The 15,071-nt window shown below is 46.1% G+C and overlaps 1 protein-coding gene across 3 annotated transcripts in view; it reads right to left on the bottom strand.

Moving 5' to 3' along the window:
* Positions 1 to 15,071, bottom strand: part of CBX5 (chromobox 5) — a 57,804-nt gene that overhangs the window by 38,244 nt on the left and 4,489 nt on the right. The window contains exon 2 of one of the 3 annotated variants that reach the window (XM_055095574.2): positions 106 to 13,870. The exons of the other annotated variants lie outside the window; for them this stretch is intronic. Within the exon in view, the coding sequence (XP_054951549.1) occupies positions 2,895 to 4,235 (1,341 nt within the window). The 5' untranslated portion in view covers positions 4,236 to 13,870 and the 3' untranslated portion in view covers positions 106 to 2,894. Of the gene's footprint in view, positions 1 to 105; positions 13,871 to 15,071 lie in introns of those variants that run through there. 3 annotated transcript variants of the gene reach the window in all.

The raw sequence follows: 15,071 nt of genomic DNA, 5'->3' as shown, positions 1-15,071 counted from the left end.
CTACTTAAATGTGTCCAAGCGTGCATCTGTTGCAGCATGGCCATGGCCTCTTTTTGTGGGAGGACTGTCTTCCCGTCTTTTTCCCAATTTTTAGTCTCTTGGTTCTCTGTGGCTCGTAAGGCTACTGCCTCCTTCTGGTCCTCTGGTGTATAGGTATAGCTTGTGGGAGGGGGCATCTGGTCAGCCTTGCTGGTTTCTGAAACTAATGTCAATGTCTCTACTCTAGCAGCCTGCTTGGCTGCTTGGTCAGCTTGCCTGTTACCCTGGGCGACAGGGTCATGTCCTTTTTGATGTCCAGGACAATGAATTATGGCCACCTTCTTAGGGAGGAAGAGGGCCTTTAATAAGGCGATTATTTCAGCCTTATTCTTGATTTCTTTCCCTTCGGATGTTAGGAGACCTCGCCTCTCGTAAATGCTCCCATGAGTGTGGGCTGTGGCAAAGGCATACCGACTGTCTGTGTAGATGTTAGCCTTCTTCCCCTGCGATAGCTCTAAGGCCTTTGTTAGAGCAATTAGCTCAGCCTTTTGAGCAGAAGTTCCGGGAGGCAGTGCCTGCGCCCATATCGTAGCATGTCCATCCACTACTGCCGCCCCCGCCCTCCGGGTACCTGCGTCCATGAAGCTGCTACCGTCTGTGTACCAAGTGTGGTCCGCGTCTGGGAGTTCGTAGTCCTGGAGGTCTTCTCGAGTCCCGTGGGTCTCCGCCAGCACTTGTCGACAGTCGTGGGGACTCAGCGGGTCTTCCAGTACAGGTAGCAAGGTGGCAGGATTCAGAGTGACCGGAGGGCCAAAGCTGACGCGGTCCGCGTCCAGCAGGAGGGCTTGGTAGTGGGTCAGGCGGGCGTTGGTGATCCAACGGTCCGGGGGCTGCCGCACTATGGCCTCCAAGGCGTGCGGGGTAATGACAGTCAAAGGTTGCCCAAGAGTCAACTTGGCAGAGTCTTTGACTAGCATAGCGGTGGCTGCCATGATGCGGAGGCAAGGAGGCCACCCAGCTGCCACAGGGTCCAGTTTCTTAGACAGGTAGGCTACTGGTCTCTTCCATGGCCCCAGTTCTTGGGTTAGGACCCCCTTGGCTATCCCCCTTCTCTCATCTATAAAGAGGGTAAAAGACTTGGATGTGTCAGGTAGCCCGAGGGCTGGGGCAGAGAGGAGTACCTTCTTCAGAGCTTCGAAGGCCTGTTGGTGTTCCTCCAGCCAGATAAAGGGGTTGCTCCCTTTGGTGAGGGCATAAAGGGGGGCTGCCAACTCAGCAAAACCGGGTATCCACAGGCGGCAGAACCCGGCAGTCCCCAGAAACTCACGCACCTCCTTGGGGTTCCTGGGTGGCGGAATGCAGGCTACTGTCTCTATCCGCCCAGGAGTGAGCCATCTTTTTCCTTCACTTAAGATGTACCCCAAGTAGGTTACCTTAGTCTGGCAGATTTGTGCTTTCTTGGCAGATGCTCGGTATCCTTTGTCTCCGAGCTCCTGGAGCAGGTGCCTGGTGCCTTGTAGACAGGCCTTTTTAGTGGGGGCGGCCAGGAGGAGGTCATCTACATACTGGAGCAGAGTCAAATCTGGGTGCTGGGTGCGAAAGTCAGTCAAGTCTCGGTGAAGGGCCTCGTCAAAGAGGGTAGGGGAATTCTTGAACCCTTGGGGAAGCCGAGTCCAAGTTAGCTGGCCTGAGATTCCCTTCTCAGGGTCTCTCCATTCAAAGGCAAAAAGCTCTTGGCTTTGGGGAGCCATAGGCAAGCAAAAGAATGCATCTTTTAGGTCTAGCACCGTATACCAGTTGTGATCTGGTCTCAAGGAGCTGAGCAGGTTGTAAGGGTTGGGGACTGTGGGATGTATGTCCATAGTCCTTTTATTAATCTCTCTTAAATCTTGGACGGGTCTATAATCTTGGGTCCCAGGTTTCTTTACTGGAAGGAGTGGCGTGTTCCAAGGTGAGCGACATGGCCGCAAGACTCCTAGTTCTAGAAATTTATTAATATGCTGCTGGATGCCCATACGGGCTTCTCGGCTCATGGGGTATTGCCTAATAGACACGGGCACCGCGGTGGGTTTGAGGTCAACTATAATTGGGGCCTGAAATTTTGCCAGTCCAAGTCCCCCTGTCTCTGCCCAAGCTTGGGGAAATTCTTGTAGCCAATTATCAGAAGGGCTGGTGAGGATGGGGTCTCAAAGAGCCGATACTCATCTTGCAAGGACACAGTCAAAATCTGGATAGGCTGACCATCCTCATCCATTACCTGGGCCCCTCTTTCCGAGAAGTGTATCTGGGCTCCGAGCTTGGTCAACAGATCCCGTCCCAGAAGGGGATAGGGGCATTCAGGTACTACTAAGAAAGAATGAGTCACCATACCTTTTCCAAGGTTTACTATTCGGTGGGTGGTCCACTTGTGCAGCTTTCCTCCTGTTGCTCCTTGGACCCAAGAGGTGCGGGATGAAAGGGGCCCGTCTGCTGTTGTCAAAACTGAATGTTGGGCCCCGGTGTCTACTAGAAAGGTGGTGGGGCGCCCCCCTACAGAAAGGGTTATCCGGGGCTCGGGGGGGGCTTCGGAGCCCTGACGCCCCTAATCGCTGTCCTCTCCCAGGGTCAGGACCGGGGTGGGTTTCTTCCGGTCCTTAGGATGTTTAGGACAGTCTTTGATCCAATGTCCTCGTTCTTTGCAGTAGGCACATTGGTCCTTATCCACTTTCGGGCGCCTTCGTTCTCCCCTCTTTCTCTGGCCCTGGCCCTTTCCCTGTCACTACTGCTGCCAGGATTTTAGTCAAATGCCTGTCTCTCCTACGATCTCGTCGATCTTCTCGCTCTTCCTGTTCCTTTGCTAGCCTAGCTTCTTTCTCCTCAATAGTCTCTCTTTTATTATAAACTTTTTCTGCTTCTCTAACTAGTTCTTGCAGCCCCTAAGTCTGAATCCCGTCTAATCTCTGGAGCTTGCTCTTTATGTCTAGAGCTGCCTGATCTATGAATGACATAGCCACAGTGGCCTTGTGCTCCGGGGCCTCCGGATCGAATGGAGTGTACATTCGAAACCCCTCTAGGAGCCTCTCCATGAATGCCGCCGGGCTTTCATTCTTTTCCTGAGTAATAGTTCTTACCTTGGCCAAATTGGTGGGGCGCTTTCCGGCCCCTTTGAGACCTGCCAGCAGAGCCTGGCGATAGATTCGGAGACTCTCCCTACCTGATGCTGTTTCATAGTCCCAATCCGGGCGGGTGAGGGGAAATCCCTCATCTATCTCGTTGGGGAGCTGGGTCGGGAGTCCTCCTGGCCCTGGCACATGTTTCCGGGCCTCGAGGAGGACTCGTTGCCTCTCTTCTGTGGTCAGAAGAACCTGCAAGAGCTGTTGACAGTCGTCCCAAGTGGGTTGGTGAGTGAGAAGGACAGATTCTATCAGAGCGGTCAGGACCTGCGGGTCTTGGGAGAAGGGAGGGTTATGGGTCTTCCAATTGTACAGATCTGAGGCCGAGAAGGGCCAATACTGGACCGTGCGATTCACGGTGCGGAGGGGAAAAAGGGAGGACTGCCAGGTGGGCTGGTTGCCAGGGTCCTTGGCCCACCGCAGGCGGAGGCGGGGTGTCTGAGGTGGGGTCTGAGGGGTGAGTTCAGGTGGTGCCGGCGAGGGGGTTGGGGTCAGAGTGGGGGTGGAAGAAGGGGTTGGGGAAAGAGTCGGGTACAAGGGGGTGGAAGGAGCCGAAGCGGTGGAGGGAGTAAGGGGCGGTGCCGAAGGGGTAGAGGAAGGGGCAGGGGACAACACGGAGGGTGCGGGTGAGGAATAAGGAGGGGGATTAAGGAGGGGATTGTGAGATGGAGGAGGGAGGGGGTCTAGGAGGAGGAGGTCCCTCTGACTCTCATCCGGGAGTACAGGCTTCAGGGGGACCGGGGTCTGGTTTCGGGGGGTTTCCACGGCGAGGAGGGTCGACTGGGAGGGGGATGCCGAGGGGAGGAAGGGCTTCACCCATGGGGGTGGGTCCCGAACTAGGTCTTCCCAGGTAAGGATATAGGCCACCTGGTCAGGGTGGCCTCTGGGCCCCGGGTCCGTCACCTTTGTTTTAACCTGCAAGATAATTGAGAGGTCAAAAGTTCCATCCTGGGGCCACCCTACACCGAGGGTGGGCCATTCGGAGAAGCAAAAGGTTTTCCATCGCCCCTTGCGAATTTCTACAGAGAGGTTGTGGGCTCGCGCCCTTACGTCAGGAAAGTGAGCGAGAGTCAAAGATAGGGGAGTCGTCAGAGTCTGTCCCATAGTTGCGTCCTCAATTTCTAACACACACACAAACAAGACAACAGGAAAACCAACGAGTATACACAAGCCCAGAAGCCGCGCGGCAAAAGATCGGCGCCACAGTTCTACGAAGGATTCAGATGGCCGGGAAAACCGGCCTACAGAGGCGAGGAGACTGACGGAATCGTCAGTTTTCCTCCAGACGACCGCCAGGGCAGTCTACGGATTCAGATGGCAGGAAAAACCTGCCTACAGAGGCGAGGAGATTGACGGGGTCGTCAATTCTCCTCCAGACAACCACCAGGGCGTCCCCCGGGGCGCAAGTGGGAAGGTGCCGAGCACGTCTGCTCCCCTTCCGCACTTATTCAGACTGAGTACTCAATTAAATTAGCCGGCAACGCAAACAGACGAACAGGACGAACAAAACAAAACGAAAGTACCTGAAGGTGTCTGGTCGTCCGTCGATGGCCCGGGCCGAGTGAGTCCCTACCGTGCAGGTCGGGGGTCGTCAGGCGGCGACCAATCCCGGACGAGCCCCCAAATGTTGGAACCTTGCTCAAGATTCCCAGTTCGAGAGGGGCCGCCGCGAGAGACCACTCGACACGGAGGTCACAGCAAAGAGACACTCTTTATTGCTAGCGCGCTAGGGTCTCCAGCACAAGAGGCCGAGAGACCCCGAGCGGCTGTTGCACACTGCTTATAAAGGCAAAAACCACAAAGTCACACAGGGGGAGGTTACAAATTCAAACAGGGTGGGGTACAATAAGTTGATTGGTTCACACATTTGAAAAGGTTCAAGGCGCGAGGTTTGGAAGTAACTGATTGGTTTCTAACTATGGCCTGAGCTAGCTGTCCCATACTGGTTGGTCAGGGGGCTCTCAGGCGGGTAGGGGTATTTCCTGGAAATGTTTTTCTACTTTTGTTCTGGGAATGTAGGGGACACTACCCTGGACATCTGGTGTCCCTGATAGCCACACCCGGACCCGGATTCCTGTCCATCTGTTGACACGCCCGGGTGGGGTACTGTTCATCTGGTAAATGTTTTTCTGGCTTGTTTTTCTAAAATGTTTTCCCAAAGTGTTTTTCTATTTTAATGGCTATATTTTCTTAAGGCTTCTCAGAGGCAGGCAGATCGATCACTTGACGTCAGGAGTTCAAGACCAGCATGGCCAACATGGTGAAACCCCATCTTTACTAAAAATACAAAAATTAGCCAGGTAAGGCGGTGCACATCTATAATCCCAGCTACTCAGGAGGCTTAGGCAGGAGAATCGCTTGAACCTGGGAGGTGGAGGTTGCAGTGAGCGGAGATGGTGCCACTGCACTCCAGCCTGGGTAACAGAGGCAGACTCTGTCTTAAAGAAAAAAAAACCAGGCGAAACCTCCTACTACAGTGAGCAAGGGAGTAAAGGGCCTTTTGTTCTTTTAGATAAAAACGGCTGTGTGCGGTGGCTCACCCTGTAATCCCAGCACTTTGAGAGGCAGATCACCTGAGGTTAGGAGTTCAAGACCAGCCTGGCCAACATGGCGAAACCACGTCTCTACTAGAAATACAAAAATGAGCCAGGCATGGTGGTGGGCATCTGTAATCCCAGCTACTCAGGAGGCTGAGGCAGGAGAATTGCTGGAACCTGGGAAGCAGAGGTTGCAGTGAGCTGAGATGGCACCACTGCACTCCAGCCTGGGCGACAGAGTGAGACTTCATCTCAAAAAAAAAAATAAATAAATAAATAAATATAAAAACATATACTTGGCTGGGTGCCATGGCTTACACCTATAATCCCAACAATTTGGGAGGTTGAGGCAGGAGGACAGCTTGGGCCCAGAGTTCAAGACCAGCATGAACAAACATAGTGAGACCTCCGCAATATTTAAAATAATAATTGTATATATACACATTCTAAATGACGATAAAGGCTGCCCTATAAATTCCATTTGGTTGTATGTCCCCCAAGCTCTGATTACCAATATATTACAAATGAATGTGGGCTACAAGACTCAATTTTCAGAATTGCTTGAAGGTATCAGTCTGGTAAACTGGTGTATTTAGCAATAACACAAAAATTCTTGCTTGATATCTCATCATTTTATATTGGATTTTTTTTCACCCTCTTATTAAAATCCACTCAGTTTCTTCTCTCAACTATCAGTTTTCAGAAACACGCATTCTATTTTATAGAATAAGATGTTGCCCTATTAAAAAAAAGTATCAGTTTTCTTTAAATTTAGTTAGGGTACACCTAAACCCACCACTGGGCAAGAGGTTAAATATCCAATTGTTTCAAGATTTATGAGAAAGCAGAATTTGGCACCACCATGGGAAAATGCCTTCCAGATGGTGTTTTCCAACAACTTTATCCTTGGAAATGTACTGAACTCATCTTAAGGCACCACACTCTCAGGTGGGTGTTAATCTCACATCCACTCCTCTTAAGTGTAATGAAACATGAATTTGGAGACCTCGTCACCTTTCACAAAGAACCTGGCAATTTCATCGTAAGTAAATCTTGAGAAAAATGGGTAACAGCAACATTTGAGTAGATTATCATGAATCTTAGATTTATACATACCACTTTGGCAGATCATGTTCACAAAATATGGAAGGATTAAAAGAATACTGAAAACACTCGTCCCCAAATAAAATTATGGTCATAAAGCATTTTCCAAACGTCAGCCATAAAATTAAGACTCAGTCTTTACCATGGCATCATCTAGCTTGCACATTTTAGACATCAGTAGCTTAAGGGTTACAAAGGCTCCTTCAGGTCATTTCAACAAATCATCCATTTTAACGAAGAGCCTGTGTTAAGTCAGGCAATTTTTCTTTTTTTTTTTTTTTTTTGAGACGGAGTCTAGCTCTGTCGCCCAGGCTGGAGTGCAGTGGCACAATCTCGGCTCACTGCAAGCTCCATGTTCCGGGTTCATGCCATTCTCCTGCCTCAGCCTCCCGAGTAGCTGGAACTACAGGCGCCCGCCACCACGCCCGGCTAATTTTTTTTGTGTATTTTTAGTAGAGACGGGGTTTCACCGTGTTAGCCAGGATGGTCTTGATCTCCTGGCCTCGTGTTGTGATCCACCCACCCCGGCCTCCCAAAGTGCTGGGATTACAGGCGTGAGACACAGCACACAGCTGACAATTTATGTTTTCTTAGCATCAGTTTAAAGAAGACATTTGGCTGGGCATGGTGGTTCACGCCTATAATCCCAGCATTTTGGGAGGTGGAGGCAGGCGGATCACTTGAAGCCAGGAATTCGAGACCAGCCTGGCCAACATGGCGAAACCCCATCTCTACCAAAAATACAAAAATTAGTCAGGCGTGGTGGTGGGCGCCTGTAATCCCAGTTACTCAGGAGGCTGAGGCAGGAGAATCGCTTGAACCCGGGAGACGGAGGTTACAGTGAACCAAGATTGCGCCATTGCACTCCAGCCTGGGCGACAGAGCGAGACTTCATCTCAAACAAACAACAACAACAAAAATACAAGGGTATCCTTGGCAGCTCCTGGGCCATGTATTATGATCCTGACCAATTTCTCTCTGTGGGAATTTAAAAGCTGTAAAAAAAATACATAATGGGTGATGACAGGAGAAACAAACCCACACCAGAAGTTATCGAACCTTGCAGGTCTTTTCAAGTGTCTCTATTGACATTTAAGTTGAGTTACTATGCCACAATATCATAAAAGTGTGCTCTACACTTCAGCTATATTGACAGTTAAATGCAAAGAAAGGCATCAGATAAATGCTAAAGGGATGGGCAATCTCAGACCACCCAGCTCTTCAAGTGAGTGTTTTGATGTGTTACATGAGATTTTTCTGACTCCCTTTTTGTCCAATTTCCAACTACATTCCCAATTCAAATCCTATGCCAAAGATATGATTAATATAGTAATTCTGATCCTTGCTCTAAAATTGGTTGATTATGAGATATTTATTGAGGGCCTAAAAAGTGTCAAGCATTACATGAGCACAGTCTATTCCAGTTTCCAATTTTAAGGCGAGGATTTTTGAAGTTTCTCCTTGGTCAAGTTAGCAACTTCTCCAAAGGTTGTTATAGAAAAGGTAAAAGGTAACTTGTCAATAGTGGAAAGATCAGGACAGGAATAAGTACATGTGGGTCCTAACCCAACTAGATCATTAAAAGGTCAAATTGGACAACTTCATTGACTCTCATGGGTGTTAGTTATTAGCCCTACTTAAACATCTGTTGTGGGAAAAACAAGAAAATACTTGAAAAATATAAAGCAAATAGAAGTTAAATGTCTGATAGTAGATGAAGTTAAAAATAACTGTTTTGGGCCAGGCACGGTTGCTCACGCCTATAATCCCAGCACTTTGGGAGGCTGAGGTGGGCGCATCACGAGGTCAGGAGAGAGACCATCCCAGCTAACATGGTGAAAGCCTGTCTCTACTAAAACTACAAAACAGCAGCCACGCGTGGTGGCACGTGCCTGTAGTCCCAGCTACTCAGGAGGCTGAGGCAGGAGAATCGCTTGAACCCCCCAGGAGGCGGAGGTTGCAGTGAGTCGAGATTGCACAACTGCACTCCAGCCAGGGTGACAGAGCGAGGATCCGTCTCAAAATAAATAAATAAATAACTGTTTTAAGCGTTCCTGCTTCTGTTTTCTGGAAGAGTTTGTTGTATAAAATTGGTATTTCTTCCTAAAAGGTTTGGTAAAATTCTTCAGTGAAGCCATCTGGGCTCAGAGTTTTCTTTTTCTTTTGAGACAGAGATTGCTCTGTTGCCCAGGCTGGAGTGCGGTGGTGCAATCTCAGCTCACTGCACCCTCCACCTCCGAGGTTCAAGCGATTCTCCTGCCTCAGCCTCCTGAGTAGCTGTGACTACAGGAGCACACCACCATGCCTGGCTCTTTTTTGTATTTTTAGTAGAGACGGGGCTTCACCATGCTAGCCAGGCTGGTCTTGAACTCCTGACCTCGTGATCCACCCACCTCAGCCTCCCAAAGTGCTGGGATTATAGGCATGAGCCATCATGCTTGGCCTGGGCCTGGCGTTTTCTTTGTGGGATTATTTCTATCTAAAAATCCCTTTTCCTTAATAGAGATAGGGCTAGTAAGGTTCTGACGTTTTCTTCTTTTTGCCTGTAGAGAGGTCTCATTATGTTTCCTGGGCTGGTCTTGAACTCTTGGCCTCCCAAAATGTTGAGATTACATGTGTAAGCCTCCATGCCCACCCAAGGTTCTGTATTTAAGTGAGTTTTGGTAGTTTGTCTTCAAGGAAGTTACTAACTTCAACTAAGACATTGAATGTATTCGTATCGTTTTTCAAAATATTCCCTTATTATCTGTAGGATCAATAGTGATATTCCTTAGTTCCTAATATTGTTAATTAGTATCTTTTTTCCTGATTTATCAATTTTATTGATCTTTTCAAAGAACTTTCCGTTTTTTTCTATTCTCTATTGTTCTATATCCCATTAATTGCTGCTTTTATCATTACTATTTTCTTGTTTATTTTGGATTTAATTTGTTCTTTTTCTAGGTTCACAGGGCCAAACCTGTCAGTGACCTGCTTTTGTTGTTAAAGTACTTAATGCTATAAATTTCCCTTTAAGCACTTCCTTAACTGCATCCCACAATTTTGTTTTGTTTTGTTTTTGAGATAGGGTCTCTGTCACCCAGGCTCAAGTGCAGTGGCAGGATCATAGCTCACTGCAGCCTTGATCTCCCAGGCTCCAGTAAGCATCCCACCTCAGCCTCCCAACTAGCTGGGACTACTGGCAAACCACCACTCCTGGATACTTTTTAATTTTTTCTAGAGACTAGGTCTCACTATGTTGCCCAGGCTGGTCTTGAACTCCTGAGCTCAAGTGATCCTCTCGCCTCAGCTTCTCAAAGCGTTGGTTTACAGGAATCAGTCACAGCACCTAGCCTCATTCTAAAAGTTTTGATATATCATCTTTTCATTTTCATTCAGTTCCAAGTATTAGTTTTCTTTGTAATTTCCTCTTTGTAGGTGGGTTACTTAGAAGTGTGTTGTGTAATTTCAAAATATTTAGGGATTTTTCTTGATGTCTTTGTTACTGATTTTTTATTTAATTGCACTATGATCAGGAAATAAACATACCTTGGCCAAGCACAGTGGCTCATGCCTGTAATCCCAGCACTTTGGGAAGCTGAGATGAGAGGATCACTTGAGCCCAGGGGTCTGACACCAATCCGGGCAACATAACGAGACCCTGTCTCTACAAAAAAAGAAAAAAGGGTGGGTGGCTGAGCATGGTGGCACATGCCAGTGGTCCCAGCTTTTCAGAAGGCTGAGGCAGGAGGATCACTTAAGCCCAGGAGTTTCAGGCTGCAGTGAGTTGATTGTGTCACTGCACTCCAGCTTGGGTGACAGAACAAGACCCTGTTTAAATTTTTTTAAAAAACCTTTATGATTGAATCCTTTTGAATTTGAGACTTATTGACCCAGAAGATAAACTGTCTGTGTAAAAGTTCCATGTGCACTTGAAAAGCACATGTATTCTGCTGTTGCTTGTACTATTCTATAAATGTCAATTATATCAGGTTGTTGGTAGTGTTGTTCAAGTCTTCTGTTTCCTTACTGATTTCATCTACCTGTTTTATCAATTACTGAGAGGCACTGAAATTTCCAAATATAATTGCAGATGTCTGTTATTTCCTTTTTCTTTTCTTTTTTTGAGACGGAGTCTTGCTCTGTCACCCAGGCTGGAGTGTAGTGGCGCGATCTCGGCTCACTGCAACCTCCACCTCCCAGGTTCAAGCGATTCTCCTGCCTCAGCCTCCCAAGTAGCTGGGATTACAGGCGCACACCACCATGCCCAGATAATTTTTGTATTTTTAGTAGACAGGGTTTCACCATGTTGGCCAGGCTGATCTGGAACTCCTGACCTCAGGTAATCCACCCACCTCAGCCTCCCAAAGTGCTGGGATTACAGGCGTGAGCCACTGCACCTGGCTTGTTACTTCATTTCTGTTTTCCTTTGTGTATGTTGAAGCTTTATTATTAGCTTTTAGGACATTTAGGATTGTTATGTCCGCTTGATGAATTTATTCATTTATTATATAACCTGGTGTTTGTTATTTGCCCTATCTCATAAGTCTATTATGGAAAAACAATAGGAAAATACTTTGGAAAATATATAGGAAACAGAAGGAAAAATGTTTAATAATCAAGGAAGTTAAAAAAATTTTAATGAATTTTCCTTATTATCTGTAAGTCTTATCCATGCTTGTCTCTACTTACATAAATGAGGTTTGCTATGTTTTATCAGATCTTAGGCATAATTTATTGTTGTGAAACACTGAACAAATTAGCAGTATATTACCCTCCACAACTCCCTGTGAGGTGAGTTGCACAGATTTAGGGATGAGAAACGAGGCACAGAGAGTTCAAGGATTTGTCTTAAAAACAAAACTTAAGATTTCCCAGCCTGTTAGTTGACCTCTTTAGTACAGGGCATTTTATTCCGACATAATTATATTTTATTCTGACATAATTATGCCCTCTGGCTCAGATATGAACTTGCTTTATTCTAAGAAACATAGATTACTATCAGAAAAATACTTGAATCCAATTTGGTTTCTCCTCTCCACAGAAGAAATAAATAATGAGTGTGTTATAAAACCTGATCTTGAAAGTCCTTTCAAGTACACCATCTCAAGCTCATGGCTTTATCTAGTGTCCTTCCTAGCAATGAAACAGGATGGAACAGGCATTTAGTGAGTCTGAAGAGTAAGACTGCAAGTGAAAATTTTTACTCTATGACCTAGTTTCAGGTAGAAAAAAATCTGTCAGTGTTTAATTTTGATGAACTACTACTACTGGAAAGAAAATTCAGGCTACACAGTCTATAGTCTCACTAGAAATGTAGTGAAAATGTTCCAGCTAGTCTATTACATCCCTTGTAGAAAATCTTTTCTTCAGAAAGGTTTAAGCACACAGCTAACAAATACAGGTTAGTTATCCTGTGTTAATACCCCAAGGAGTTGACAGTCAGCCAACAGCTCAGTCTTCCATCCTTCAAGTCCTAGGCAAGAACAGGACTACCCTCACCCAAAATGTGGTAATTTGTAATGTTTTGATTCACATTTTAAATTATTGACTTAAAAAACAAACTCCAAGATGACTTAGGAATCACTTCATAAAGTCTTAGGTCTAGAAGGCTTGTTAACGATCACTTATGCAACTCCTTCCCTATAAGATGAAGAAACTAAGGACTAAAGAGGGCAAATGGCTCACCCATGGTTACACCACTAGATAATGGCAGAGGCAGGACAAGAACCCAGGTTTCTGAGCCTTTTTTCACTTGCCTCTGTTTCTTTAAAAATAACATTTTCTTTTCTGAATTAGCTCAAATCTATTTGGGTAGAGGTTAGGGAACCAATGTGTAGTGGTCTGAATGATGGCCCTCCCCCAAAGAGATTCATATCTTAATCCCTTGAACCTGTAAATGTTATTTTATATAGCAAAAGATGTGATTAAAAGATGAATCTGGCCGGGCGCGGTGACTTATGCCTGTAATCCCAGCACTTTGGGAGGCTGAGGCAGGCGGATCACCTGATGTCAAGGGTTCTAGACCAGCCTGGCAAAATGGTGAAATCCTGTCTCTATCAAAAATACATAAATTAGCCGGTCACGGTGGCAGGCACCTGTAATCCCAGCTACTCAGGAGGCTGAGGCAGGAGAATAGCTTGAACCTGGGAAGCGGAGGTTGCAGTGAGCCAAGATCACACCAATGCACTCCAGACTGGGTGACAAAGCGAGACTCTGTCTCAAAATAAACATGAATCTACATTTTTTTTTCAGGGACCTGCCACTTTAGGAATAAAATATATTTTAAATCTGCTCTCTCAGGTTGAATTAAAAGATAGGATTGGAGAAATTTATCCTGGTTCATCCAAGTGGTTTCTTAATTGCAATCATATGTATCCTTATAATACACAGGTAGAGGGAGAGTTCTGATGCAAGTACTCAAAAGAGAAGACAATGTGAAAACAGAGCAGAGAGATATGCCAAGGAATGCTGACCATAATCAGAAGCTAAAAGAGGCAAAGAACAGTCTCTCTCCTAGAGCCTCCAGAGGGGCCTCAATATCTTGATTGCAGACTTCTGGGCTCCAAAATTTTGAGAAGAATAAATTCCTCTTGTTTTAAACCACCAAGTCTGTGGTAATTTGTTATAGCAGCCACAGGAAACTAATACATAGGGGGAATAAAATTTTAAAAATCATAAAGTGGACATATATAAAACATTACTGATCCAAAAAGAATTGTGTTTCAGATAACCCAAAGAATGTCTAAAACCTTTAATCCCTCATTTCAAAGGGTAAATTGAGGCTACTGCAGGATACAATTTGCCCCAAAGAAACTGGCAGATCTGAGAAGAGAAACTCAGAAAGATCTAATATTTACATAGCTAACAAGAACAGTGTAGGTTTTTCTGCAAACATGCTAGTTGGTAGAGCTCCTGGACAGACTAAACATAGGCAGCAGTTGTCACAGTGGGTGTTCTTCCAGCACAAGTGTAAAGCTGTCATCAGAAATGAATATGTGGCTTCGAGTGGCTTACAGAAATCCAACAAATCTGCATCTTGGACTCTGGACAAGCGAACTCTTCTCAGGATGACCTGGACTCCTTCCTATTAGTACAATGATCAGTTAAAATCATTCTCTATAAGCAAGGAAGAAAAATAAAAGTTTATGTCAGGAGAAAAAGATGATTGCCCAGAGTCCGAGTTCACGAATAGCAGATATGTAAACAGCCATACTAAGTCAAGTGGTATCTCATGTTGTAATTTATTACTTTTAAAATCAATATCCATAACACAGCTTTAGGCCCAGTTTCATGTAAGATGAATGGAAATAAAAATAATCTAAGTAAAAGGACAAAATAAAGACTAGAAATGCTTTACCAGGACAGTTATTAATTAAATGGGCTATACCAATAAGATATGGAAATCATGCTATGTGGTTAAAGACCTCAATAGAGCCGGGCACAGTGGCTCATGCCTGTAATCCTAACACTTTGGAGGCCGAGGCGGTTGGATCATGAGGTCAGTAGATTGAGACCATCCTGGCTAACATGGTGAAATCCTGTCTCTACTAAAAATACAAAAAAATTAGCCAGGCATGGTGGCACGTGCCTGTAGTCCCAGCTACTCGGGAGGCTGAGGCAGGAGGATCGCTTGAATCCGGGAGGCAGAGGTTGCAGTGAGCCGAGATCACGCCACTGCACTCTAGCCTGGGTGACAGAGCGCGAGTCTGTCTCAAAAACAAACAAATCTCAATAGAAACAAAAAGCGACTTAGTCTTCCTCAAAAATCTTTGTACCCTGATACCAAACCTTTCTCTTTTCTAGAGTATTGTTAAGGGCTCTGAGAATCTCCAGAATTTCCCTAGCCATATACAAATCCAGCCGCTTCAAATGTAGGCTCACTCTTTCTTTCCCCAACTATCATCCTGCTCACCTACTACCCAAATTGAAGCTTTCCACTTACTAGTTTTCAGACAGAATATATTCCCCTTTAATAAACACCCCTTTTAGATTTGGTTGCAATAGTAGGTATGTCTCTAATTTTTTTTTTTGTTTTTTTTTTTTGAGACAGTCTCGCTCTGTCACCCAGGCTGGAGTACAGTGGTGCAATCTCGGCTCACTGTAACCTCCGCCTCCCAGGCTCAGCAATTCTCCTGCCTCAGCCTCCAGAGTAGCTGGGGCTACAGGCGTGTGCCACCACGCCCGGCTAATTTTTTGTATTTTTAGCGGAGATGGGGTTTCACCATGTTAGCCAGGATGGTCTCAATCTCCTGAACTCATGATCTGCCCGCCTCGGCCTCCCAAAGTGCTGGGATTACAGGCATAAGCCACTGCGCCC

The sequence above is a fragment of the Pan paniscus genome, chromosome 10 (assembly GCF_029289425.2).
Source record: "Pan paniscus chromosome 10, NHGRI_mPanPan1-v2.0_pri, whole genome shotgun sequence".
Taxonomy (NCBI): Eukaryota; Metazoa; Chordata; class Mammalia; order Primates; family Hominidae; genus Pan; species Pan paniscus.
The sequence above is the reverse complement of the archived record's forward strand: the minus strand, read 5'-3'. Positions and strand labels throughout refer to the sequence as shown.